Source organism: Lonchura striata, chromosome 1A (assembly GCF_050655825.1).
Source record: "Lonchura striata isolate lonStrDom1 chromosome 1A, ASM5065582v1, whole genome shotgun sequence".
Taxonomy (NCBI): Eukaryota; Metazoa; Chordata; class Aves; order Passeriformes; family Estrildidae; genus Lonchura; species Lonchura striata.
This window is the reverse complement of record NC_140741.1, coordinates 22356487-22382545: the sequence shown is the minus strand read 5'-3', so window position 1 is coordinate 22382545 and position 26059 is coordinate 22356487. Positions and strand designations below refer to the sequence as shown.

General features: G+C 36.8%; 1 protein-coding gene across 15 annotated transcripts in view; it reads right to left on the bottom strand.

The window, feature by feature from the left end:
• MYBPC1 (myosin binding protein C1) overlaps positions 1-26059 on the bottom strand; it is a 69572-nt gene that overhangs the window by 22791 nt on the left and 20722 nt on the right. For 10 of the 15 annotated variants that reach the window (XM_085570282.1, XM_085570287.1, XM_085570288.1 and 7 more), the window contains exons 3-19: positions 23538-23579; positions 17974-18006; positions 17573-17608; positions 16897-16932; positions 14549-14653; positions 13862-14010; positions 13386-13503; positions 12462-12513; positions 10892-10948; positions 7310-7476; positions 6089-6221; positions 4401-4525; positions 3679-3784; positions 3216-3382; positions 2452-2614; positions 1585-1691; positions 268-401 (exon numbers count right to left, since the gene is read on the bottom strand). In XM_085570282.1, coding sequence (XP_085426408.1) covers positions 268-401; positions 1585-1691; positions 2452-2614; positions 3216-3382; positions 3679-3784; positions 4401-4525; positions 6089-6221; positions 7310-7476; positions 10892-10948; positions 12462-12513; positions 13386-13503; positions 13862-14010; positions 14549-14653; positions 16897-16932; positions 17573-17608; positions 17974-18006; positions 23538-23579 — 1730 coding nt within the window. The remainder of the gene's footprint in view (positions 1-267; positions 402-1584; positions 1692-2451; positions 2615-3215; positions 3383-3678; positions 3785-4400; positions 4526-6088; positions 6222-7309; positions 7477-10891; positions 10949-12461; positions 12514-13385; positions 13504-13861; positions 14011-14548; positions 14654-16896; positions 16933-17572; positions 17609-17973; positions 18007-23537; positions 23580-26059) is intronic. The other 5 variants (XM_085570284.1, XM_085570294.1, XM_085570293.1 and 2 more) reach the window with 3 other exon arrangements.

Here is a 26059-nt window from a genome sequence, read left to right as displayed (position 1 = left end):
GTTCTTCTGCATCCCATATATCCTTCTCCTTTACTATTTTTTTAATAGTAAACTCATTTTTTTCCTTCTTATTTTCAGACTTTTCTTAAAAAGGTCCAAAAAATACTAAATAATATTTATCCGTTTTACCCTTCTTTTTTGAGCAATAGGGCATCTCCCCCTTATTTTCTGCCATTAAAATCTATGTCTTCAAAAGGCTAAAGATTATGTTTTTGAAAGGAAAAGGCTCCTTATTCAGCTGAAGAAACCTCTACAATGACAATGTACCTTGTCCCCTCTACTCCAAAAGACTTTTGGAGGTGGTTCACCAGTGATGGGGATCTCAAGTCGTAGTTTGTTTCCTGCCACTACTGTCACAGTGTTATTTTCCCCAAGACCATCCAGGTGAAGCTTAGGAGGATCTGAAAAAGGAGAGAGTGTCCAAGTTAGACATGTAGCTACTGCTCTGAGAGCTCAGTGACCTGGCACAGGTCTGCAACACACAGAAACATGCTCTATGTTTTATTTTCTTGGTATTTTTAAGCAACTGAATTTTGTTTTAAAGAAAACTTGTGAAGAAAAATCTATTTAAAGAATAGTTCCCTGATGAAAAAGAAATCATGGCACCATAGACATTTTGGAATAATAAGACCATATGAAAAAACCAACAACTGTTTCCCTGAGGCAGAATTATGTATATTCAGGTAACTTCTGAGAGCGTTTTCCTCTAAGTGGCTCTGGGGAATTTCAGTTGTAGGCTTTTTTATGTCACATCTAACCATGATTCATCCTTCACTGTCCTTGCAGTTTAAAAATTTATAAACTCTAATCCTTTCCTGGAAACAAGAAACTTCACTTTTGTTATGCACTCTGTGTATGGAGAACAACTGATTAATATCCTCTTGTTACTTTTTTTAACATATTAGAAATGTAACAGTGGTCATTCCTCTTTAGTACCACTTCCCTTTTGATTCTCCCTAAATCCCACCAATAGTTTTTGTAATACACATATCCCACATCTCTCAGGTTAAATTAAAAACCACGTTTTCTAAAACTTTGGTCATTTATACTGTTGTTCTTTTGACCTCCAAGCTGCTGGTTGCAGTTAGAAGTGGTGAGGTATTGCTGTGGGAATAGTCAATGCCCTGTTTTATTTTTGTTTGGAGGGCTGGGATCACTAACAAGCCTCCTGCTTTGCCAGATGAATCAAAGCTAGGCAGAAGAATTTTTCCTTCGAGACAGCATTTAATGGATAGGTAAATATGTGCTCATTCTACTACTCTCTTATCAAACTAAATCACATTTTGCAATGTTAGCAAGCCAGTTCTTGAACTCTTTATAGTGGTTTAGCTTTAGGAACTCAGCCTCAAGAAGCCTCCCCCAGGAGCTCCCCCCAGCACATAAACTATGAGCAGATCCTGAGCACAGGCAGAGAACTCTCCCAGCAGCTCAACTGCACTTTGCTAAAGCTGCAGGTTTGTTTTCTCTGGTGGATGCCCGCTCAGAGGATACAAAGTGGTTTTGATCAGGGGTATTTCACACTGCATTTAATTTCCAAAGGTCAGAGAAAGATGTTCCATACAGATCACTGTGCAGTATACTTACCCACAATATGTACTTTGCATGGAATATTAATGTTGTAGGCATCTGGCACAAACATGTATTCCCCCTCATCATCAACAGCAGAAACTGGTATAACAAATCTGTGGATTCTGTAAAAGAATTGAGAAAGAAATCTGTGTAAATTATTTTTGAACACTGCTTGAAGCTATAAGGAAAAATCTGTGAAAATTTTAGGAGCTCTGTGCAAGTGAATAAAATTACTGACTAAAAATCCTTTGCTTGTTGCTTAGTAGTAGTTTAGGCAATTAAATAGCATGTGCTTTGTACAAAATATTATTGAGACAACCACCAAATAAAGTAACCAATTCTAATATTGTTTATTTGAACACAGAACAAGGAAAATACAGGGGTGTAATCTCTTTTACACAGGGATTCTATGCTGCTGCCATTAAATTACAATTTGGTTGCTCAAGAAAAAGTATGTAGGTGATCCCATTGTGGGAATATTCTGACTTTTTTTGGACTATCTTTATCAGTTGATAAAACAGGAGCTATGAGAAGAAGAGGTATAGAAAGGAAAGAGAAAAAGAGTTGTATATTTTTAGTAATGTCTAACAATAATTTTATTCTTCTGCTTAAAATCCCATACCAACAGCAACAGCAATGGAAAGAAGAATCAGTAGCTTGAACTTAGGTGGATCAAGGATTTGATTATTGTCCTCCACAGCCAAAATACACAAGATTAAAGGAAGCAAGAAGACATGGCTTTTAAAATTACGAAAATAAATATGTCTTGAGAGACAGAGGTTAGGCTTGATTAGCAGATAATTTTTAGTGAGGTAACCACATACTGGCACAACTCCACAGTGTCATTCCACCAAAAGCCAAGCCAATACACAACGGGCTTACCTTCCTTTGTGATAAAGCTTTACACGGTCACTAGCTTCAATCAGCTGTCCATTTTTGTACCATTTCCCTTCCACATTCTCAGATATCTCACACTTCAAGTGGATTTCCTGTCCCAGCCTCACAGTCTGGTCTTCTAGTGCAAGTGATATCTTCAGAGGTCTCACTTAGGAACACAGAAGCAGATGTATTAAAGAAAGATGATGGAGTTCAGTAGCCATGGGGGGGTAGTTTCCAACTTAATAATAAATCAGCATGAATTGGTCAGGGTGCCAGTTTGTACCAAATAGCCAAGAGCAGCATGAGTATTACAAATAAAAATGTACATTTATGCATAATGCAAGATAACTTCAGAGGATGGATCAGATGCATTTTCTTTAAAGACACAAGCACTTTAAAGAGATATTGCACAACCAAAGCTGAGAGGACTACACAGTCATGTGCTTGTTCCTAGCTTTGGCCTTCCTGTGAAAACCTGAAAAGTCTGAAGAAAAGCAGATACTTCCCTTGAAAGTTCACCTTGTTAATCTATTTTACCTTTGGATGGATCGGTTTGTTTTCTGTCTTAATGGAGTGACAGGAAGTTAACAAGCAGGCTGGAAACAGTGTCTGAAGGCAGGTCACTCTTCTGGAGATTCACAGCAAAAAAATTGCTATGGAAATTAAGTCTCCTTCTCAACCCCCAGAGAAAGGCAAGAAAATTGTTCATTTCTGTATGCCAGCACACTGTGGCATATGAATTTGAGAGCAAGGTAGAGGATACTCACAGTCAACTGAAAGCTTGGCTTCTGATTGCCCTCCAGTTGTCATTACTGAGTAAGTTGCAGTGTCATTTTTGGCAGCCTCCTCTATGACCAAAGTGTGCTTCTTACCCTCAACCTTAATCCGATACCGAGATTTAGGATCATTGGAAAGTTCTACACCATTTCTAAACCTAAGGGAAAGGAAAGAATTTTTATTTTCCAAAGGAAGTCCTATGCAAGACTTCCATAGACTGAAATTCCCAGAGAAGACTTTACAAGACTATAAGGCACTAGAAAAGGTTAAACAAACTCATCCATTAATGTATAAGGGTATTTTTGGTGTTGCTACATTTTTGAATAAGGTTTTATTGAGATTTTCTTAACAATTTTCAGGTTTATTTGTTTAGGAAAAGCTGCCCACAATTTTGTCCACAATTAAAAGCTTCTGGGTTTTATTTTCATGGAAGTTGTTCAAAGTGTGTCTTACCATTTCACGTTTGCATCATCCTCAGACACTTCACAGCTCAGCTCTACTCGTTCACCAACATAGGTGCTGGTATCTTCCAGGCCTTTGGTCACCAAAATCGGAGGATCTTTGGAAAGAAAAAATTACAGATTTACAATCTGAGAAGGAAAACCAAGAGAAAGAGATTTTCTAAATCATCTAGAAGGCAGCATTACTTTCAAGTTCTAATATGAGTATCAGTGCAGCCTTTTCTGCCTTAAATCAGAAAAGTTCTTGCTCCTTAGAATGCTAGTAGAAAATTTGCTCAATAAAAGTGACATTTGTTCATATTATACCTGTTTTTCTTTGATAATCAACACCATGGGAGCAAAGAGAGTTGAAGAAGCCTGACCTGAGGGCACCTGGACAATATCAGAGTCCTCAGGAACCAAGTGTGGTGTTAGGGGAAGCCAGTGCTTTGACACCAAAATGGCTTAAAATTTTGAAGGGCACCACAGCCCCACTAGATCCAATGCACAGTACCAAGCTGACTGTATTCCCATTTCAGGCTTTTCACTAAGCTGCTAACTACAGGATGAAAAAAAATAATGGCCAGGGATCACAGAAATACCAAGTGATCCTAACAGCTGCTAATGCAAATTTAAAAATATACCAAACCAGATGCTCCCTGATCTTTTCTGTTGCAGCCGAAGAAGCCCCGTAAATTTAAGGCAGGTGAAACAGCATTAAGCTGACATAGTTACCTCTCACAAACAGTTCTGTGGAGCATTTCTCATCTCCAGCTGTTACGTAATAGCGAGCATCGTCTGTCATCGTGCAGTTATTGATGAATAAAATTCGCTGGTTACCTTTGTGCTCAAAAATGTATCTGTTTGGATAGGAATGCAGCAAAGACACATTAGCAAAACTTCTGGACCCCTTTTGCTTTATGTATAAAGAGCTGTAGGGATTTTTAGATGCAAAACCTCTGGGGTATGTGTAGTACTGGGAAAATTGTCCTTGGAAGCAAGTTCTGAGTTTCAACAGAGCTGTCATAGACTCATAGCAAAAAATGAGCTATGGTGTAGAGTGATAATGAGCTGCTTCTGGCTTGTTCCAAGATCCCAGGTCTGGGTGCTATGAAAAGAAGAAATTAAAAAAAAAAAGAAACTGGAGTCAAATGATGGCAAATAAAATGGAGTCTGAAACTCTAGATGAGTAAAGCTGAAAATAACCAGTAAGAGGACACCATCACTCATTCCAACATTTTTGTGAAGTATAATAATAGCCAGAGTTAAGAGGTTAATATTATTGGTAAGCCAGATGGCACAAGATACCAGTAATGGGATATGGAGTTTTGGTAATGGGATATGGAGCCTTTCACCTTTATGTCACCAGTTTAGATCTGCTCCAGGTTTGTAATGACCAAAGCTCATTAGCATCTGACAGCTGCTTCAGCAGCCTGGTAGAAATGCACTGCAGCACTCAATCCAGCCCCTCCTGCTGGAGAGGAATCCATAGAGCTGCTTGCAAAACACCTCTGAATTGCTCATGCCAGATATAGGGGCTAAAGAGAAGGTACTCCTTTATCCATTTTTTTGTCAATCATGAATTTTAACCAAAATCCTTTATTGATTTCAACATAATGAAAGAAATCTGCCTCATTTCTTTAAAAAGGCCTTTTGTTAATTATTATATTTTTTAACTAGTCAAAAGAAAAATTGTCTAGGACTTCGTGCTGCTGAGAAACCTTTGAGGAACATTACATTGTTATACACTTCTTCCTCAGGGATGGAATGGGGTTTTCTGCTGGTTGTGCTCACAAAAAAAACTGGGCTCAACTTCCAGGCCCTGCTCTACATGTCTCCACCTGCACTTCTTCTAGGAAAAGCCAGAGAATAAACCATTGTGCAGGTGGTACAGGTGAAGAAGCTTGTGTACACTAGACCTGTTGCTCATGACTGATGGTGCAGACTGTTGACTTCAGGGTATTAGCAGATTAGTGGAAGATGAGATAAAACTCAAACCCCTTTTCCCGGGGTTTATGAGCTGGCTGGGTAAGTGTGTGATGTCAACATCTCTGCTCTTAACACAAAATTATTGTAGAAAGATTGTGTCCACCTCCAGACACAGGACCAAGGACAAGTGATTTATTTACTGGCAGTGCTTCCTCATTTTTGAAAACTACTGAGTAGAAAATGGCACCACATTTTTTTGAGGATCTCCAAGACTTTTGTCTTGAGACAAAGGAGACAATCTATATTACATTTAGCCTACAGTGCACTTTACTGGGACCTTAGCAACACAGCATCATTTGCGTACTCTTCACATCTCATGAAATTCATCAGTAAAATTGGTGCAGCCTGAGCAAAGAGATAGATCTAGGCACCACACTTATCAAGGGAGTAGATGTGTATCCATTTTATTGCTCACATATGCTAAAATCACTTACTTTGCACTTGGTCGTATTTCTTGGCCATTTTTATACCACTTGAGTTCCACTGTTGGATCTGCTAGCTCCACCATGAATCTTACTTTGCCTCCTTTGTCCACCTGGTATGCAGGATCGAGGCCTTTGGCAAAAGCTGTTGTGGAAGTCAAATGTTGTTTTAACATGAGATCAGAAAACAAGAACATGGATGCTGAAATGACATTGCATAAATCTCATCAAACCTGTCAAAATACATGAACACAATGAATACATGCATCACAAGATATTCTCACACTGGTCTGCATGGAATCATCTAGAAACACTAGAATAAGCACAAAGCTGTACACATCTGGTTATCTTGACTGAGATCAAGCTAGCATCTCTTCATGACTTTGCAGTGTAGCTGTATTCCAAATAGGACTGGCTAGATGCATTGAATGAAATAAATTTAAAAAATGAATGTGTAGTACCATAACATATGTTATGATGTAAGGTAATGGATGAGGAGAGAGGGTGTATCAGGCAGCTGGATTACAGCTGGATTTGTGGAGGACTTCACCCACATAACAAGGATGCCTCCAGGAAACTAGTGACACAGCAAAAGGATAAACTGCATCCAGCTCTGAAATGCTGTCCAGGAACAAGCAGATGCCACAATAGTATAATGGACAGTGCATTGTATTTATATGTGTGTGCAAACATATTCTGTGGCGTATACATGTGTTTTATACACATGTGTATATATATATTTCTGTATGTTATTACAACTCTCAAACTATTCAGTAGGGTGGATGGGGAAAGACAGGCCTGAATGTCCTCACCCAGTGCAGGGTCTGGTACAGCTAGGATTTCTGAGCAATGGAGATTAAGTGCAAAATGAGATTATGGAGAGCAGACAACACATGTGCTTGGAGTGACCTCTCTTTAGAGAAGAAGATATTGATGGTAACACAAGGTCTAATTTCTGTATTGTTTGATCAGGTAACCCTTTTCCATACACCTGGGGGACATTTCTCCAGATAGAACCAGTGTTTGTCTGAGGAAGGATGCTTTAGGAAAGCACTGAGTTGGATAAGGTGTTTACTCTTCCACCAAGGACCAAAGCTGCCCCTTCATAAACTCCCTGCAGGAATGACTTGTAGTGCCAATGTTCCCTTGTGTGGAAATGAAGCGTATTTGGGTTTTTAAGGTGTAGTGTTGCATGTGACTAACGAGCACAGGAACGTTCAGCCCCATCCGTACCTGCACTCTTCTTCACCTCCCTACGCATGCGCTTCAGCCGCTTCAGCATCCCCCTCAGGTCGGTGATGCCGTACTGGAAAGCAATCTTCTCATACTCGCTGGGATTCGCGTTCTTCAGGAGATCCCACACGTCCACCTCGGGCTCTTCCTCTTGCTGCTTCACCTCCCTGACATTAGCGAAATAAAATTATGGGAGAAGAGGTAGTGAGGTTTTATCACACTGTAAAAAATAGGTGAAGCTGAATCTATGGTGAGGCTAGAAATGTTTTGACCAAAATTTGAAGGCTGCCATCATATTTTTTTCTATTTCACTCAGTATGAGTGGAGTAGCTCAGAATGGCATTCACTCCTTACTTTACACTTCTTCAAGGCAGAATTTGAATGCAAGTTTTAATTTGTCCGTTTCTTATACAATCAGTTATAAGAATTTTTATATTGCTTCAATGTTTCAAAAAAAATACAGTTTGAAAATGTAATTATATACGGGCTAATCCCACTTAAATCAGTTTTATCTGCTGCAACTTCAGTGGAATTAATCACAATTTATGATGGCACAACTGAGCCTAATCTGTAAATTTCAAAATAATGTAAAAATGTTTTCAAACCCTGAGTCCCTGTAACAGCTACTGGGGATGACTGGTGACAGGACATTGAAATTCAGGGGAATTTGTGTCTGTTTATAGTTACACTAGTGTTTCTCAGCATTACTTAAAATAGTTATATGAATAGGAACTGGAGATTTCCACACCGACTTGGACTTGAAGGATGAATCTGTTCGCTTCCATGTGTATCTCAGTCTTAAGAGCAGGAAATATGTTCAGAGGCCTGTGTGAGGAATCACCTTTACACAGAAATTTCAATACTGTATTTACTATCTGCAACTCCAGGCTAAGACAACCAATAAAGATAAGCATAATTATTTTCTGAATGATAGCCACTAAATGATAGAAAAATGAAAGCATCCTAAACAAAATAATATTTTTTCAGATTGACAATATCAGTACTTTTGAGAACAAAGCAAGAAAATAAACTTTTGCGAAAAAAAAAGGCACTGTTAGAGTTGAGCTTTATGGAGTCAAAGAGAGGATTTTCTTTGACATATACAGAAATTGCACTAAAGATCCTTGAGATGGTTGGATGAGGAACTATGGAAACCACTTTGCTCTTTAGTCTGTGAAGTTTATTAATTTTCATAATATGTCTGTAATTTTAGAAAGGAAGAGAGGTTCTCTCTGAGTAGTCTTTCGAAAACAGTAATTCTGAGACAGCAATGTAAGTTAGACAATCTCAGGTATGTAATTTTATAATTTGTTCCTTTTATCCATGTTCATGGTTTTCTGAGGGTGACTGTACAGCGAATGCTGCCATTTCAGTGAGATTCCTTCTGCATGGGGGCAGGTGGAGACCAGCCAGCCCTCAAACACTTGTAAAAGCTGAGCCACCCCTGGGGCAGCACTGTTCTCTCCCAGGCAGTGTCTGCCCATACCAAGGAGCTGTGCACTCAGTGGGAATCCAAATACAGCTCCCCTTTAAATCAGGCAGCGGTTGAGAATGAGGATCCTGACTTTCAACCAGACTGAAAGATTCAATTTCAGGCTCATTTTCCTCTTGCATAACTGGAGAACGAATTTTGATGCGTAGAGTAAGCCAACTTTGTTCTGAGACCTCAGTAGTTTGAGTTGAGGCCAGAGGCCAAACTGACCTCTGACCTTGCCATGAAATAACTTTCAGATATCTTCCCTAAATATGTGCATTTTGTTGCAAGATGTAATTAAAAACAAAACAAAAAACCCAACAAAACCAAAAACAAACCCCCAAAAATGACAAAACAAGGACCTAAATATTTGAGTGGTTTTTAGACCTTGTGCCTCTTGGAATGTCATGCTGCTACTGGCCCACTGCATTGACAAAGCGGCGTATCCAGTATTGGTGTGGCTTAATGAGAAAAGACTTGATATATCTGCCTGACAACCAGCAGAAAATTAGAAAATAGACAGTATATTGATTGTATGCATTTAGGTTTGTTTTGTTTTTTTTTTTTTAAAAAAAACATGTTTCAAATAGTATGAACCAAAAGGGAAAAGTTCTAGGTCTTTCCTTGGTCATACAACCTTAAAAAAAAGAGAAAGAATGCAATTCCATCATTACCTGTTGTAAAGATTGAAATAAAGCCATGAATTTGTCTTTGTAATAATGGATGTTAATATCCATACACATGGATATTAATATCCACACTGTGGCTTAATTAAGAATTTCATTCAATTAAGCTCAGAAATATGAGGTTGCATTTCAGGGCCTGAAGCAAGGTGAACCAATTTGACCAAAGTCAAATAATGGTGTCTAAAAATGAAATATTTGCTTTATCCATTAAACATACAACAGGTATTCCATGTTTATAAGGCTGTACAATATTTATCTCACAAATGTTAAGAGTTAAATGTTAGTAAAGTGATAATGTCTCATAAATCACATTTATCTTTCCACAAAAACACCAAGAACTCTCACATGCATCTCTCATGTTACTACTGAAACACCAGGTGATCATGAGAACCGGCATGTCAAGTTTGATTAGCAGGATGAAAAGACAAACTGAAGGTCCTAATTAGGGATGAGAAGTTTGAAAAACCAAAGACCTGGTGGATTGGAATTGGTCTGGGTAATTCTTTGTCTACTTTCAGCTTCAGCTTTTCCTGTGTGTTTTAGTTGCTTAAATGCTATCCTCACCCTCATAGCCAATGAGCCCTTTGTGACCTTTTAATGTAATTAATATTACAGATTTTCCTCTTTCAGAGTAAGTGGTAGATGAGATAAAGGATGTAAATCCTTTTCCAGTTTCCTGTGATCAGCTGCTATTGATTTCAATGGCATATAGAATTTCTCTGCTTGATTTTAAAAGATGATGGATTAACTATCTTGTCTTAATCAGGTGAAAGACTAAACTGGGTTTAAGATCTGAGATAACCAGAGACATAACTATCATAACCAGATTTTCAAGGCAAATCAGAGAAACATGTACCCCAATTTTTTTCCATTAAAACCTTTGAGTTAAATAAAACATGACTGAATAATTGTGTGTACATATTAAATAAAAAAAAGCTACAAAGAATTATACCAATATCTATGACTTGAAAACATGATACATGTTTTTTTTTTTATATCAGTATGCTTATAAAATCAAGTGAGCATGTATCCACAGAAATAAATTTAATCTTTGCAGTTTTCTTACTGTTGCACCAGACTCAATTTTCTGTACTGCTCATCCCTGTGTAGGAAATATCCCCCCCTGCCTTCCATGCAAACACCAAAGAAGTAGCAAGTGAACTAAATATTATTGGCCTCTTTAGGCTGAGGCTCACTTTTCCCAGTGCACTCTAATCTGAGCTTTCTTTTCTGCACACTTAGAGGTAAGATTAACAGAACATTTGCATATTATACTATGAGAATAAAAAACAGTTAGAAACATTCAAAAGTTGAAAGGTCATGAAATTCTTAAGGAGTTATTAATGCTACCCCTGACTGTTTCTGTGTGTGAACCTAATGGTTTGCAATCCACACCTGCTCACTGCATCACTTGGTTCTCACCTACGTTTCAGGAGACCACTAAAGTCAAGTTCTCCTGCATCCTCTTGTCCTTCACCACTGTTATTAACAGAAAAAGATCAAATCTTTGTTTAATACAGGAAGACTTAGACAACACTCTTTGCAAATGCTCTACACTTCTCATACATTCAACACTGTGCAGAAACACAAATAATTGCATAAAATCAACACAAACTTGTTTGCTTTTTCACACAGGTTATGTTTCTGTAGGCACTTGTGAAAAATAACGCAAAGGTTTGTATTGCTCCTTCTTATACTTTGATGGCAAATTTTTGTAACTGAGTACATAAATTTGCCAATGCTTGTGTTAGATTTAAGTAACACAAACAAATGGCAGCTAGTCAACACAACCAGCTTTGTTTTTCATTTCTGTAGCGGACAAAACAAAGGGCTTGTGCTGATCTCTTGCTGTGAATACAAAACAAAGATTTGCATGGCTGGGTGATGCTTTTAATAATGCATAGCTCTGTCAAATACTGATTGAAAAGTACTTAACCTTAAAGATTTTACCTTTCTCTAAATGAAGGGAGAAAACAGTTATAAAAAAGAATAAAACAGTGCATTGTCCATTTTTACAGATAGAACCACAGTCCTATCAAGGTGCATTTCTTTCTATGATGTGATCTTTAGCAGGGTTACCTTATCATAGAGCACATACAGACAAAAGAAATGTGCTAAATATTTGTAAAAAGGGAAAAATAGTGCAAATCTTAACTGAAATGAAGCCAATGTTTAATCAAGATTTTACACGCAAGATATTACTTAGAAAAACAGAAAATACTGAGACATCATCATCTACTCAGGCAGAGTATTTACTGCATTTTTTAAAATGTGCTAAAGAAAGAAATGCACCCTGAATGTAATATGTTTTATATTTATCTTTGAATTAAAGCCCCCTAAATAAAAGCAGTTATCTCTGAATTACAGATTTACTTGTAAATTAACAAACTGCATTCATTATCTGTTTGTAAAGCATTTTCATTCTATATATTTTTAATATATTTAATCTCAAAAAGATTACACCTATACCGGTTAGAATTGCTACTTTATCAGAAAGTAACAAACCTTAAGACACAGTGCTTTATCTTACATTCCCTGTAGTATACTATTTGTTATTTTTCCTTACTGATGGTATTTACTGTTCACTATAACATAACAAAGCCAGATCCTGTCTTCTTGAAATCAGTGTGAATTTTCTCTCTACTTTTAATCCGTGCAGATTGGGACCAGTTTTCAGGAAACATGCAGTAGTGAATGAAAATAAATTTTTAAAATCCTCCAAAGCAACATATATTTAATTGACTTAAATATTCAATCTTCCTTTAAATTGATGACACTTGTCATTTCACAGTAAGGGTACTTAATATCATATATACTATCTATGTTTTCTAACTATTTCATTCTAGCCACCACCAATTACTCTAAATCCCACTTCTTTAATCTATATTTACAAAACCAGTTTTATAAAGTACTTGATACAATTGTTGACACAAGTTCTGTGCAGGCTATTAATGTCCATTACTGAGGAGCTGGATAGGATAACTGAGGTTACCTTCTTTTGAAAGCAGATCTGATGTCAATGGATGGAGCAGCTTGGGAAGATTCTATGAAATAATGGCAACACAGGAATTAAAAACATAATTTGGATCATTTATGTAATCAGTGTGATTGGGAATATGAAATTTGTTCAGTTTCCTACTGAATGACCAGCATCTGTTCTTCCCCTTTGGCATTAGGTTCTGGTATCTGCAAAGATGCTCAGTGCTAAGTGTACCATTTCTCTCAAGTTCTTTCTGCAGTTCTGCATAGGAGACCTGTTCCTCTGATGTTTCTCTCCATTCCCCTGCCTGCCTTATTCACAGGCTCTGGCCTTTTTGCCTTCTCTCTTCCTATGCTTTCTCCCCTGCTGGCATCTTGTGCTCTCTCAGTAGGCTCAGCGTCAGAAGAAGGAGAGAGTCAGTCACCTCTACAGCTACAGACTCACATTTATTGTCAGGGCAAGGAGGAATCCCTCTTGTGTGAATTACCCCTTTGAGACAGCCTGGATCAGATTAAATTGTTCTGATCCACAGACAGTGAATGGATGGAGCCAGGCTAGCCCCCATCTTGCTGACCTCTAAGCACACACACAAAGCCCTGGGTTTTGTGTGCCAGAGCCTAATTTGAGTTCAATAATGGCTTTACCTGCCAGCTTTTCTAATGTTTGGATAAATGTCTCTCATGGTATTTATTCCAATGTTCATTTAGACAATAAATTACAGATGCAAGAAAATTCTCTTAACTCTATGCTAAAAACATTCACTTTAAGTACTATTTCATTTAAAGGGTCTGAACAAAATGAAGTGTCATTGCAAATTAAAAAAAAAAGAAAGAAAGAAAGAAAGAAAGAAAGAAAGAAAGAAAGAAAGAAAGAAAGAAAGAAAGAAAGAAAGAAAGAAATCCTTATAAATCTTTACAGATACAAATGGAACCTTACCAGTGACTTCAAGGTCAAAAGAGCAGCTATCAAATTTGTCCTTGTAAGACACTTCACAGCGATAGTTCCCTGCATAGTTTTCCTTAGCTTTGATGATCTGCATCTCAAATGTGTGAATCTAAAAATCAAGCATAGTCGTTCGTTAATGTGGGAAATGCATTTGCACAAAGCAGAAGTTAAAACATGAGTCTTTCAGACATGTACCAGAAACAAGGAAGAACTCAAATAATGGGTTCTGAAAAGAAAGTGGAACCCAGAAATGGCATCAGAAAATTTTGATTTCCCCACCATTACTTGTCCTGAGCTGGGAGAGCAGAAAATCTGCTTCTGCAGAGGGTCAGAGACCACCACTGAAATCTGTATGGGGAAGCGAGGGATAGACTCCACTGCTCTTGACCTTCTGCCTGTTGTCTTAAACTGATCCTCAAGCTCTCTTTGCAGCTTTGCCCCCATAAGAAGGAAAAGTGAAGACACACCTTAGTGTGACGCTCGAAGGACTCCTTCAGCTGCAGGTGCTTCCCCGCTTTACTGGCCAGATCCATCCATTTTCCTTTAAACCACTTAACATTTGGCTTTCGGAGAAGATCTTTGGCTTCTACTTTGGCTATAAATGTAATATTCCCACCTTTCAGAAAGAGAAAAGAATAATGCAGCTGTTGAGGAGCATGTGGTTGGTCAGTTGCATCTCTACAAGTTCCTTTTACTTCTGCTCCATTCAGCTGCCATGTGTCTACCACAAAATTAAGAGTCAGATGGAGTCACACAGACTGTGAAAGTACTGCAGCGGTACAGAGGTTAGTGATTTTGGGCCTGGAAGCTTTCTGCTTGATATCTTGAGCTTGATCTGCTTGATCTTCTTGATATATCAATAACAGTACAGTCAACAGTATCAAAATAACCAGCTTTCTTCCCCAGAAACTGTAAATCTTAAAATTATGCTCAGTAAATGATTAGATTTTGAGCTTGTCTTGAATTAAACAATTGGGGTTTGCTTCTCTGAGTACAGTGCTTTTGCCTTCAGAGTGGAGTTCACATCCAGCTAAAACCAGAGACAGTACTTGCAGCTGAGGGCAGAACCTGAGTGCCACAGCATCTGCACACTCCATTCCCAGCTCAGCCTCTGTCTCTGGGAGTGGCTCTTGGCTTTGTTCCCAGGCACTTACCAACACTCACTGTCCCACTCTGAGGTTTCTCGACGAATAAAGTGGATCTTTGGGAGTCATCACGTTTTTCTGACTCTTCTGGAGCTCCTTCTCCAAGAGACCATACTGAGATGCAGAGAGAGGGGGAAATATCAATCATCTGAGGGTGTTTTTCTCCCTCCAAAGTACACTTACCTGAGCTTCCTAAACTCTCTAGCCCTAGAACCTTTCTCTTCAGATGTCCTGAAAGACACGTGAGCTTTTGTTCACACTGACATCCATTGCTTGGCTGTCACACTGTGTGCAGCTCCTGCAAGAACACTACCTCTGTGGTGACAAAAAATGAAACTAGGGAGGAAGCGAGGGGAACCTGATCAGCCAGGATGGGCACTGAGCAACTTGAAGGGCACCAGCATTCAACCATGAGTGCTTTACAGAGGCGATGCACAAAATCAGCTCTTTGTTTTTCAGAAGAGATGGAGGCTCTGAAAACACAAACAGCTAGAAGCACAAAAGTCCCTACATCAACAGTTTCAGTGACTCTCAACCCAAACCAAGTCCATTGTACAAGCTGGTTCATCCTTTATGTCTGCAAACTAGGGCAGGAATGAAGCTCACTTGTGGACTTTCTTCTTTTCTGCCATGACAAAAGTAGAGAATTTGGGGATCTGTCATTGTCATGTCCTGCCATGTGAATTTTATGAGGTATTTTATGGAAAAAGTAGTTTGTCAGATGGAAATGATTGTGAAATATATTCAGACACAGCAGCTTCTCTTCTGGAAACTGGGACTTTGGAAGTGAAAAGGAACAAGAGTACTGAGAGAAGCAGCAAATGAGTGTTCCTTCCAGGGCAGAGCACTGTACCAGGACAGCTGTGTGTTTCTGGTCTCTGTTTATCTGGACAGCCCTGGCTTTGTGCTATGCCATTACATCTTGTGTAAAACCATGGTCAAAACTGATTCCTAGCAGAAAGTGCAAGGAGAGAAAGGTAGTGAATGCCTCTCTGTTTTCTGCTCACTTTCTGCAGAGAGGCAAAACTCGTATCTTATATTCCAATCTGAAGTTCAAATGCCACATCTCCATTTTTTGAGGAGTTATTGCCAGTACAGAGGGGAAACTAATTAAAGTTAGAGGTCAGAATAGTGTTTCTGATATGTAGTGATTACTGCTGTGGGAACCTTTTCAACTAATGAAAATTTCTACCACCCACAAATGGGACACAGCTCATGGCAACCATGGGAAAATGCAAACAAATTTGTTTTATTATCCTAAAGCCTATTATGAATTTTTAAAAGGTATCAAAATGCTACATAGCTTTGCTACAAAGTCTTAGGGTTTCAGTCAATTGTGGGTGGTGTGCCTAGCACCTCTGTATATGCCTGCTTGTACAATATTTCTCACAGGTAAAGACATTCACATATATACACACACATATGTACACATATATACACACATACATGAAATGATTTACACAGACACAAATGAATGCAAATATATATAGATACATATCTATATATACTCTCCATAATCTAAATGTTTAGATTATACCCCTAACATGGCATTATATGGAAACAACATGAGAACAAGTGAAGGTTATTGGTGGGAAGAGAATGAAGTGATGATAGCACAGGATCTGGCCACATGCAGCAACAAACCTAAATGCCATGGGGTGAAATGGAAAAAGGATATTAATAAATGGAAAAAAGCTTACACAGAGTCGTTAATTTGGTACCACATAAAGGAACACCACCTCTAGATATTAACACTTTCCTATTTATTAAACAAAGAGAACGGGAGGTGCATTTGACACGGGCTGGCATAGGCAGCTATGCCAGGTCCATAGCCATGGTTGAAGTACCAGCTGCTCATTTTGTTCCAGAGGCTGCAAATCCTGAAACCACAAGAGTGGGTGCAGTGTGCGTTACCTGCCAGGGTAGGAAGAAAGAGGTTATGATGATTTTACTAAGTTTTCCCCACCGTCCTTTGAGGTGTGAGAAGAAGCCATTCTCCTACAGTCTTCTGGGACCTGTGTGTGGGATTGGGGTGAGACTGAATGTAGGAATGGAATTCCTGTAGGCTGAGGAGGAATGGAACAGCTATGTATCTATCTATACAGAAACAGATATAGATAGATAGGTATGTATGTATGTGTCAAATACATGTCCTGTTCTGTGCAGCACAGCCATCTCTCACTCCTAGTTTAGCTGCTAGAAACCTATTTGCCCTGGTACTTTGATAATTCAGCAGCTATAGTTTGTTGCTGTCTAAACAATGAAAATAAAGTATTATCCTTGAAAGATAAAGTCTAAATAGTATTTTTATTATGTAATTTTGGGAGTGTTTTGTCGTGTTTCTCAGGAGGTCTCACCTGAATCTTTTCTTTCCGCTGGTTTAGACATCCCATCTGAAAGGGAAGAGCAATTTAGATGACACCAGCTCAGAGATCACAGCTTAACTGATCTCAGATCACTGGGATTTTAAGAACATTGATTCTTCATACAGGAGGATTATACTAAATATATGGGACTGTATCCTTGAGGAAGTACTTGAATAACAGATAAAAGTGAACAGCTAAAAAAACCCCCAGAAATCTTCCCCACTTTTCTCTAGAAAAATGTAAATTAGTTTAATTCTGCTGAAGAGTTTCTTTAGAAAGGTTACATAAGGCTGATGTTTTTTCTATGACTTGTGTAGTTCCAGGTAACAGGGGAATTTCCATTCCTCAGTATTTGTCTGAGGGACAGTATTTTGATTATTCAAACAGTATACTTATTTATTTGGCGTTGCTTTTGGATCTACTAACCAATATTTTACCTTCCACTGGGAGATCTACTCCAGAGCTCAAGACAGGACTGGAAAGGGACTTAGCTGATATAAGGGTCTTGTACCTCTGAACAGAGATTAATAAAATATAGGGCACTTTGAAAATTTTTCTAAGTCATATCTTTTGAGTTCATTCTGCTGGTTTGGACTCTTTCTTCATTAATATTCAAGAGAAAAATACATACATACATACACACTCAAAGCATTATCACAGTCCTAACCTGCTGGTGGAGTACTAACTGAGGTGTCATCTTCATCTGTGAAAAGAAATACAAATGAAAAAGCACATGAAGAAACTGAAAGCACAGGCGATCATCTGCTATAAAACAACTACATGAAAATGTAAAACCTGCAAAAGAAAGGAAAATAAATTGCAATATTCAGGAGCATTCATAATGGAAGATTCAAACTGATGAGGAAAGCTTTGCATAATTCAGTAGCTGAAATGGTAAACCTTGATGTTTCAAGCAAGTAAAAAACAAAATGAGATGTGGACTGTGATCTATGATTAAATCATGAGTTTATATGAGAGCTGCAGAGTGATTCTGTTTGTTAGAGATGTAATCCACAGTAATTACAATAAGAAAGCCACAATGAAATGAAGGAGAATCACATATCTAACCTGAGGAAGATGTCATTTCTCTGATGACCACGTCTGCAATTAAAATATGCACCACATATGCATTCAGCATTATTAAATCAAGATATGAAAAAGTTAAAACTAGTCCCTTCTATTTATACTTTGTAATTTCTATACCATAATATTAAGTTAAAATGCAAGGAATACAAAACTCAGTTTTCCCTCATGCTAACAGGAGAATAATTATAAATAAGGAAAGAACTATTATCACCATGCTGGATTTTCCTTTTGATCACACTAAAAGTTGACTGCCATGAGGTATTAAATTGCTACAAACAATTATTACTCAGATATTTTAAAATGTTTAATCATATAGAATATGTTGAGGCTTATATTCATAAAAATCAAAAGGCTGAGAAAAACATGAAACTGGCATTAAATATAACTACAGTAATCATGATTAAGAATAAGGTAAAGACAATCTTTACAAGAGTCTCTTTGAAATTTAAATGTTGACTAGAAACGTCAAAGATCAGCTTTAATAAAAATAAGCAAAAAGGTCTTAATGTCTTAAAAGCCTAATGGTAAAAAAGTAAGGAAATAACCAAAATATCATTCGAAAGATAAAAATAAACTAGATATATTTAGGATTTTATATATAGGTTATATGAAGATAACATGTTTTTATACAGGATCAGAAAATAATTCATAAAACACTTCAAAATGGAGAACAAAGTTAAACAAGAACAACATTGGAAAAATATTAACCCACATCTTTGAAGATAGCAGTTTTGGGGGTTGGATTGTTTTTATCTCTTGCATTTGTGTTTCCGTAATGAAATTTTAAATCTGAAGTTATCCTTTGATTTTGACCTTAAAGTTATAATTTATCTATATTTTTTTCAAGGATAAATGTAATAATTATGACAAAAGCACATATGAAATAACGTTGCATTTTCATAAACACTGGCAAATTGATTTTTTGGGCTTGCTTAACCACTTAATGATAATTAAAAGTCTGTTAATAGAATTTGTCTGCTTCACCATAATGTTTTACTCATTCCTTTTTAATGATTCATCAAACTTTATTTTAAAGATCCCTTGGGAGGGGAATGAGTTGTAAAAGGTCTGCTTACACAAGAAGGATTAATGTGTTATCTTGCAAATATCTTTTCTTATTGATAGAAAAAATAAAGAGTAATGGAAGGGTTCTCATGAGATCTGCATCATCCAATGCCATAAGCAGCTGTTGAGAATGCTGATTTTCAGTAAAAGCACAGTAATGATTAAGTCCTGTCAGATGTTTTAACATACTGCATTAGCAACTAAATGGATGCAAGGCTACGTGCTTCCACTGCAAATATTTCTCCATATTTCATGAAAACATTAAGTGTACTTTCAGCTCTTTTTGTCAATGATGTCACCATTGTGATTGATGATGGCTCAAAGATCCATTTGACTGAAGAAAAATAATTAAGACCAGCATAAAACATCTGATGTGATGAATCCTACATGATGATGTATGATAATCGAGTTACGAAAGGACCACTCAGATTTCTCTTTCATTTAATCATTTGAAAAACTAAAAACCCAAAAAGAAGTTATTTGTTTTGCAGGAGGGTTGCTGGGGTTTCCCCAGGGTAATCTCTAATTTTACAAACAAAATGTTAACATCAAAGACAAAAGAAACAAACAAACATGTCAGAAGTATAAGGATGAAAGCCCAATTGAATATTTTAGAAATGCAAAGAGTATGAAAGGAGTATATGCTGGAGGGATTGTTTTGATAAATGGGTAATTATCAATCCATCACTCCTTTTATCTCAGGCTTCTAGGACAGAATCGTTCAGCAGCTACAGCCAATTCAGTTTCTCTATGAATGATTGTTTATACTAAAATAAAGTCTATTTGAAGATAACAAAAATAGAAAAAATATTCTCAGTAAAACTATGATCATTAATTCACTACCCTTATCTTCTGCAAGTAAACTTTTAATGAAATATGTTTTTCAATCTGTTGCATGACAAGAGTTTGGTATGGGGAAATCAATTGATTAATTTGACAGTAGGCTTATAAGATGCATTACTCCATAGAAATCTTTATTCTTTGTCTGTGGCACACTCTTATTAACATATAGGTATTATTTATGTTTCTTTTCCTTGTTTATAAATTATAACATTAACTATGGAGCAGGCTGAACTATATCAGGAATAGATTCTTATTGGATTAAAGAACTCTCCATAACTCCAAAGAAGTTAATCTAAACACACTTGGTGTAACCTTACCATTAAAATTTATGACTGCTGGCACAGAAAATGTAGAAATAGATGTCAAAAATAAAGTAATTACCGATTTATATATAAGCTGCTGGTATCAAGAATTTTAGACCTCCTTTCCCCAATCTGAAACATCCTGCACAAAATGGAAGCTGCCATTCTGCCATCAGCTGCACTGTTGACAAACTTAACATTGGGTAGGAGTGCCAAAAACCTATTAATTGTATATTATTTTATTAAAACCTATTAATTGTATATTATTTTATTTTTCTGTCTTACTTTTTTTTGCTGAAATTACAGAGCACAGCAAGACTGAGTTTCCAATTTAGTTGTCTTCAATTACCAATCTGATTTTCAAAGGGAGTCCAGCAGTCCCATCAAGGGGACTTGGTACTTTGGAAATGGTAAATGAAGTACATACCCACAGAGGGGAAGTTTTAGTAGGGAGATGAATGGATAAGTGAAACCTGGGAAAATACAAGGATGACACATGCAGTGAACATTTTAGTAGATGGTTGGAAGAAACCTAGAGGAAAGGTATTAGTAAAATATACAGGTAGCTCTCTGAATGGATGAATGGGACCTAAAAAAAGGAATGAGCAAATTGATATTAAAATGTTACTATTATTCCAGCAAGTGGGAACAAAATTATAACTTATTCAATGTGTAAGGTAATACTGAAATTAAAAATGAGACACAAGAATTTAAATTGAATGAATATAAGACAATGTAGTAAATTTGGAGGATTTGTGCTGATTCACTTTTTTTCTCTGAAAATAAAATGGACGATCACATATATCCTGAATTTTTACATTATTATAGATCTTTTAAAACTGGTTTATTTTATGAAAGAAAATTTTATGTTTACTGCTCTGAGCTACTAATTTACAGAAAATAACCATGAGATACAACGAATTTACCACACTGCTTTTCATTTCATAACTTTACAGTGAACACAAAGGAATATAAATATGTAATTTCACACAGACAGTAAGTACTAAAAAGAAATAGAACAGTAAAACAGACACACAGATAGGTATACTCTATCTTCCTAATATCTGTTGCTAATATTTTCTAAGGATGGGGGTGAAAATGATGGACTATGGGATTTACATGGACTACCAATATTTCTTTCCTAGATGTCAGGTTCCAGCACAGTCCCATTTCAGGTTCCTACAGTGTCTACAGTCTATCTCAGAAATTATCAGCAAACAAGTCACAACTGTTGGCACACAAGTATTGCATAATTGCTGTGGAATTCAGATATTAAATGTTTCCCATTTTGTTTCCATTCAGGAAAATACCCAAATCTGCTACTTATGAAGCTGCAGAAAGTCTTTTACATATAGCTTATATAAAACCTAACATCTGGCTGGTTCTGTCATAGTTTCCTTGCTGAACTGTTCATTTTCAAGTGCAAATGATTTTGGACAGGTTGGAAGAATGGAACCTGTTCCCTTTTTGTGAATTATGCTCACAATTTTTTTTTTCTGGCACAGAAACCTGAAGGAACAAGTCTATGAAAATATGTTTTTACTTGTTCGGTGATATTCTGCAATAAAACAAGAGCTGACAGAAACAACTGCACTTAACTAATTTTTAGAGGTATTACTACAGAGTGTCTGGCAATGACATCTACTTTGCTTTGCAGAGGTGATAGTTTCACTGGAGCATGGCAGGTCATCTATCTATTAATATTCAGAATTTCACTGGAATTTTTACAGAGGCAACAGCTGCCACAAGGAGCTGAAACTGGGAAAATTCTCCATAGGAGGATCTCAAACAATATTTTTTGGTAGTAAAATCCTCCTGGCACTGAAAGGTTTCTCTTAGGATCATTTTTCCTCCTGGAAAGCACTTGTCTCCTTCACTAAATTCAAAACAGAAACATAATAATGTATAAGAAGATAACAGGAGTATTGGATAAGTTACCTACCATGTTTTTATTTTTATTCAGTGAGATGTAGGCTTGTAAGCAGTGAGGAAATCACCATTCATGTTCAGTTTGGGAACAAACATTTTTCTCATATCCAAATTAAAGCAAGCAGAACTAACTGTTGGAATAGCTTGAGGCAAGACTTTCATATCTTTTCCTATCATTAGGCATGCAAATTATTTCTGAATTGCATTTCCATTACCAAGTTGACAGATTTGATTACTCACACAAAATTTTGTGTGTGTCAAAATAATTGTTCAATGCAAGGATAACTGGCAAAGTAGCATGCACTGAAGCCTGGTTCAGCATTCTTATTTTCAAAAGGGTACTTGACTCACACATTCTTAGTGTTTATATTTTGACTCTTTTGAGAAAAATAGCCATGCATGCCTTTGCCAAATAAATCTGCAAGTATCAAGTATACACCCAGTCTGTCTAAAAGAGGATTTTGTTTGGAAGCCACCAAAAGCCAGAATACATTTCCAAGCAAGCCATTTCTTGATTTGCCATGAAAAAGCATAACCATGCCAGATGAAAAGCAAGCATTGCATCAGTTGTAAGCATATCTTGGTCTGCTTTAGCCTTTGATCAGAATTAAGCTTAAAAAAAGAGATTATTATTTTCAAAATAACCTGATAGGGTGTTTGATTTCTATTTTGGCAGGGCTCCTACAAAAAGCAGGAGAATTTGGCCCAGTTCCCTCAAAATGTATTCTCCTAACCAGAAGAATTGTCAACAGAGCTAGAATCTAATCTCAGCAGCACAAAAATACATATTAAAACTGGAGCTGATTTTTGCACACATTGCTGGTGGAACAGTTATCTATTTGTTCACAGCAGACAGTCCTCATGCACACTTTTCAGAACCTGTAAAGTGCTCATCTGAGCTCCCAATGAGGACTGAAAGATGAAGGTGAGATTGTTAACTTCAGATGAAAAAAATCTATGGGGCTTTCTGAAAGGTAAAATATCAAGTTTCTGTGGTAGAACAGAAACAGCTTAGAATGACAGTAGGACATTGTCCACTTTATTCAACAGCAACAAATGTACACAGTATCTGAGTTTTAGCAAGCTTGGTCAGGGGCAACAGCCAGGCTCATTTAAACACAGCTTTCTTTTCATGCAAATCACTTGTAATTTGATCCATTAATTGAACTGTCAATATAAATACTGTTGCTAAAGTATCAGTCTGGTTTGCATGATTTTTGAAGATATTCATGAGTATCATAATTTCCTTGGGCTGGCTAAGTCATGCAGAAAAAGGATCTAAGAAGCCTCATATCACACTTCTGAAATTTAGCACGAAAGTTCTGAATTAAAGCTCAAACAACCCAGCATCAGAACAGCATTTAGTTTTCTTTACTGCCCATTTTTAAAGTATGGTTTCAGACTTACCTTTACCCTTTTCATTTCCACCCTCCTGTGGTGTTTTTTGTTCTGTGTAGGAAGTACAAGTATAGTTTTGAGAGGATCTTAAAGTAAAAAGAAAGACTTACACAGCATTAAAAAATGCAGGTTCTGCTAGTATTGGAAAAACAACATTAAAGAATGATTGATATATGCGTATATGTAATATACAGTTGCAATCCCATAAAACATTTTACAACCTGTGAATATCAATGCAATTTCTATATTTTGAACAAGTCATGTAAGATTGAAGTTCCTGGACTCAGTGGAAAAAAAAAGCTGTTTTTTTTTAGAAGCAGCAGTTGTTAGTCTCGTTCTTGGGCTAATTTGCAAAAGCTTTTGAAATGAGTTACATATCAATGTTAATTGGAAAGAAATTGGATCAGACAGGAGTTACTGCCACTCAGTTGATCCTTAAGAAAAGGTACCGAGGGAGTGTATTGAGGATATTCTTTAATTCTTTATCATCATCTTTATCATTATCAACATGATCTTGCCAAGACTACTTGTATTTAGTTTTCTTGATCAGAACTGCCAGCCTGTCCTCTGCTCCAAGCAGGTGAATGTGAATTATTTTTGACCTCATCTGTATGAGAAAACTTGGACTGTGTTTTAAACAAAACAATTTCCTCACTTTCTCTATTTCAGGATTTGATAGGATTTCTATCAAATTTTTGGTTTCCTTTTGATTTCCTACTTCATTTAATCTAGAATCTTGTCAAATCATGTGAAGTGAGCTGTCTTCAAGGTATAAACACTCAATATCTTATTGCCTGTGAGCAATGGCATTCTTTGGCAAACTTACCTGTCAACTGCCTGACAGAACATGGCTTTGGGTGATTGTCAATAGACTAACATTGTCAGGGTGGAATTAAGATAATTTTTTTCCACAGAGAAAACATCTGCAAGAGCCAGTTGATACTCTGATTATCCTGATTTCTTTTTCACATGTGTGCATCCACAGTAACTATGAAAATTAAAGCTGAAACTTAAAAGGAAACTCCACATCCTGGTAGTGTGACAGTCTCTTGGATGCTTCTGTCGGGATTCCCTAAATTCCCAAACTCCAATTGTCAGGTTGTCCATCTTGGCCAGATGTTCCTTTTTAATGGGACTTTTGCTACAGTAACATTTTCTTTTTCCAGTAGGATCTGGGATCAGGAGATTTCACTCCTGATCTTGGCAGATGGTAGCATGTCTACATGTTATTTGAAAACTTGATCAGTCAAAGTGCTCCACACTTGTGCCTTGACATTGAGATCTGGAAAGACCTATCACAATGACTTCCCAAAAAATTCCTGGTGCAGTTCAAGATGCTTGGTTATGTTCAATAAACTATTTGTAAGTTATAAAATTTGGATTCTTGAGACCAGCTTCCCTCTTTGTGTATTGGCACTTGATAATCCAAGATGACAGCATGTTGAGTCAGGCAGAAGGAAGCCAGAAGTGAGAAGGAAGCCAAAACTGGGGTGTTTTTAAGCTGACATGTCCAGCTTAGAAATATCCCTGTTTGGTCTGTGCCTAACCTAATGGCCTAATGACACCCTACTTATTTTTCAGGAGAAAAACAGGTAAGGAAAAAAGAAAGGAGAAGTGTGGTTTTTTTTTATTTAATCCTGTGCTTTAAATAGAAAGGAAGATGGTAATTTTTTGAAAATGTTAATAGATATTTTTAATGTAATGTTTCAAAGATGCTATTCTTTTCTGTGTATAAAAAGCTGTTTCTTATTTCTGTTCTACTTGATAGTTAAGATTGATAAAAACTTGAATTCAACTACAAAGTATATCAGGTAAGACCCTAAGGGTGAAATTAATTAGTTTAATATTAACTGTACAAATTTTATGGTTGAGTAAAATATCATTAATTAAAAACCAATTAACTTTCCTTACAAATATATGCAATATGAAAGAGTTCATCACATAAAAATAATATGTGGATAATTTAACTGTGAAACTCCTTGTGGCAAATGATACTTTTGTCATTTTTTAATCAAAGTGTGTATTGTTGAAACAAAGACATCTTGAATCAGACTTGTAAAATGCCAGTTATGAAGACAGTGAGTAAAGGCAGATTTAACACTTGTAGGGTGTTTGTTCTGTTTGGAATTGCTGTTGAGGTCGCTATACAGAGAATACTCACCAAAAGGTTAAATTGGACATACATATTGTAGATATATGTATTATATATCAGCATTGTCTATCTATCTAGATATACCTATATATAGATATCTACATCTATTGATGTAGATATCTATATATAAGTATGTCTACATTATCTGAGAAAATAGCTGAAGATACTCAATGGTACAAGGCAAAGGCTAGTCCATTTTTCCAGCTCCCACTAAAGAGAACTCTTGTTCTTTGCAAAGTTGCAGCTTTACCAGAAGCCCTCATGCTTAAGAGTGAGTTTCACCTCACCTAACTTTGTCTTCCTGCAACTCAGCCATTCCATTCTAGACAATTAATCAGACTCCTCAGGGCAATTGCCTGCACATGGATATCTAGTGACA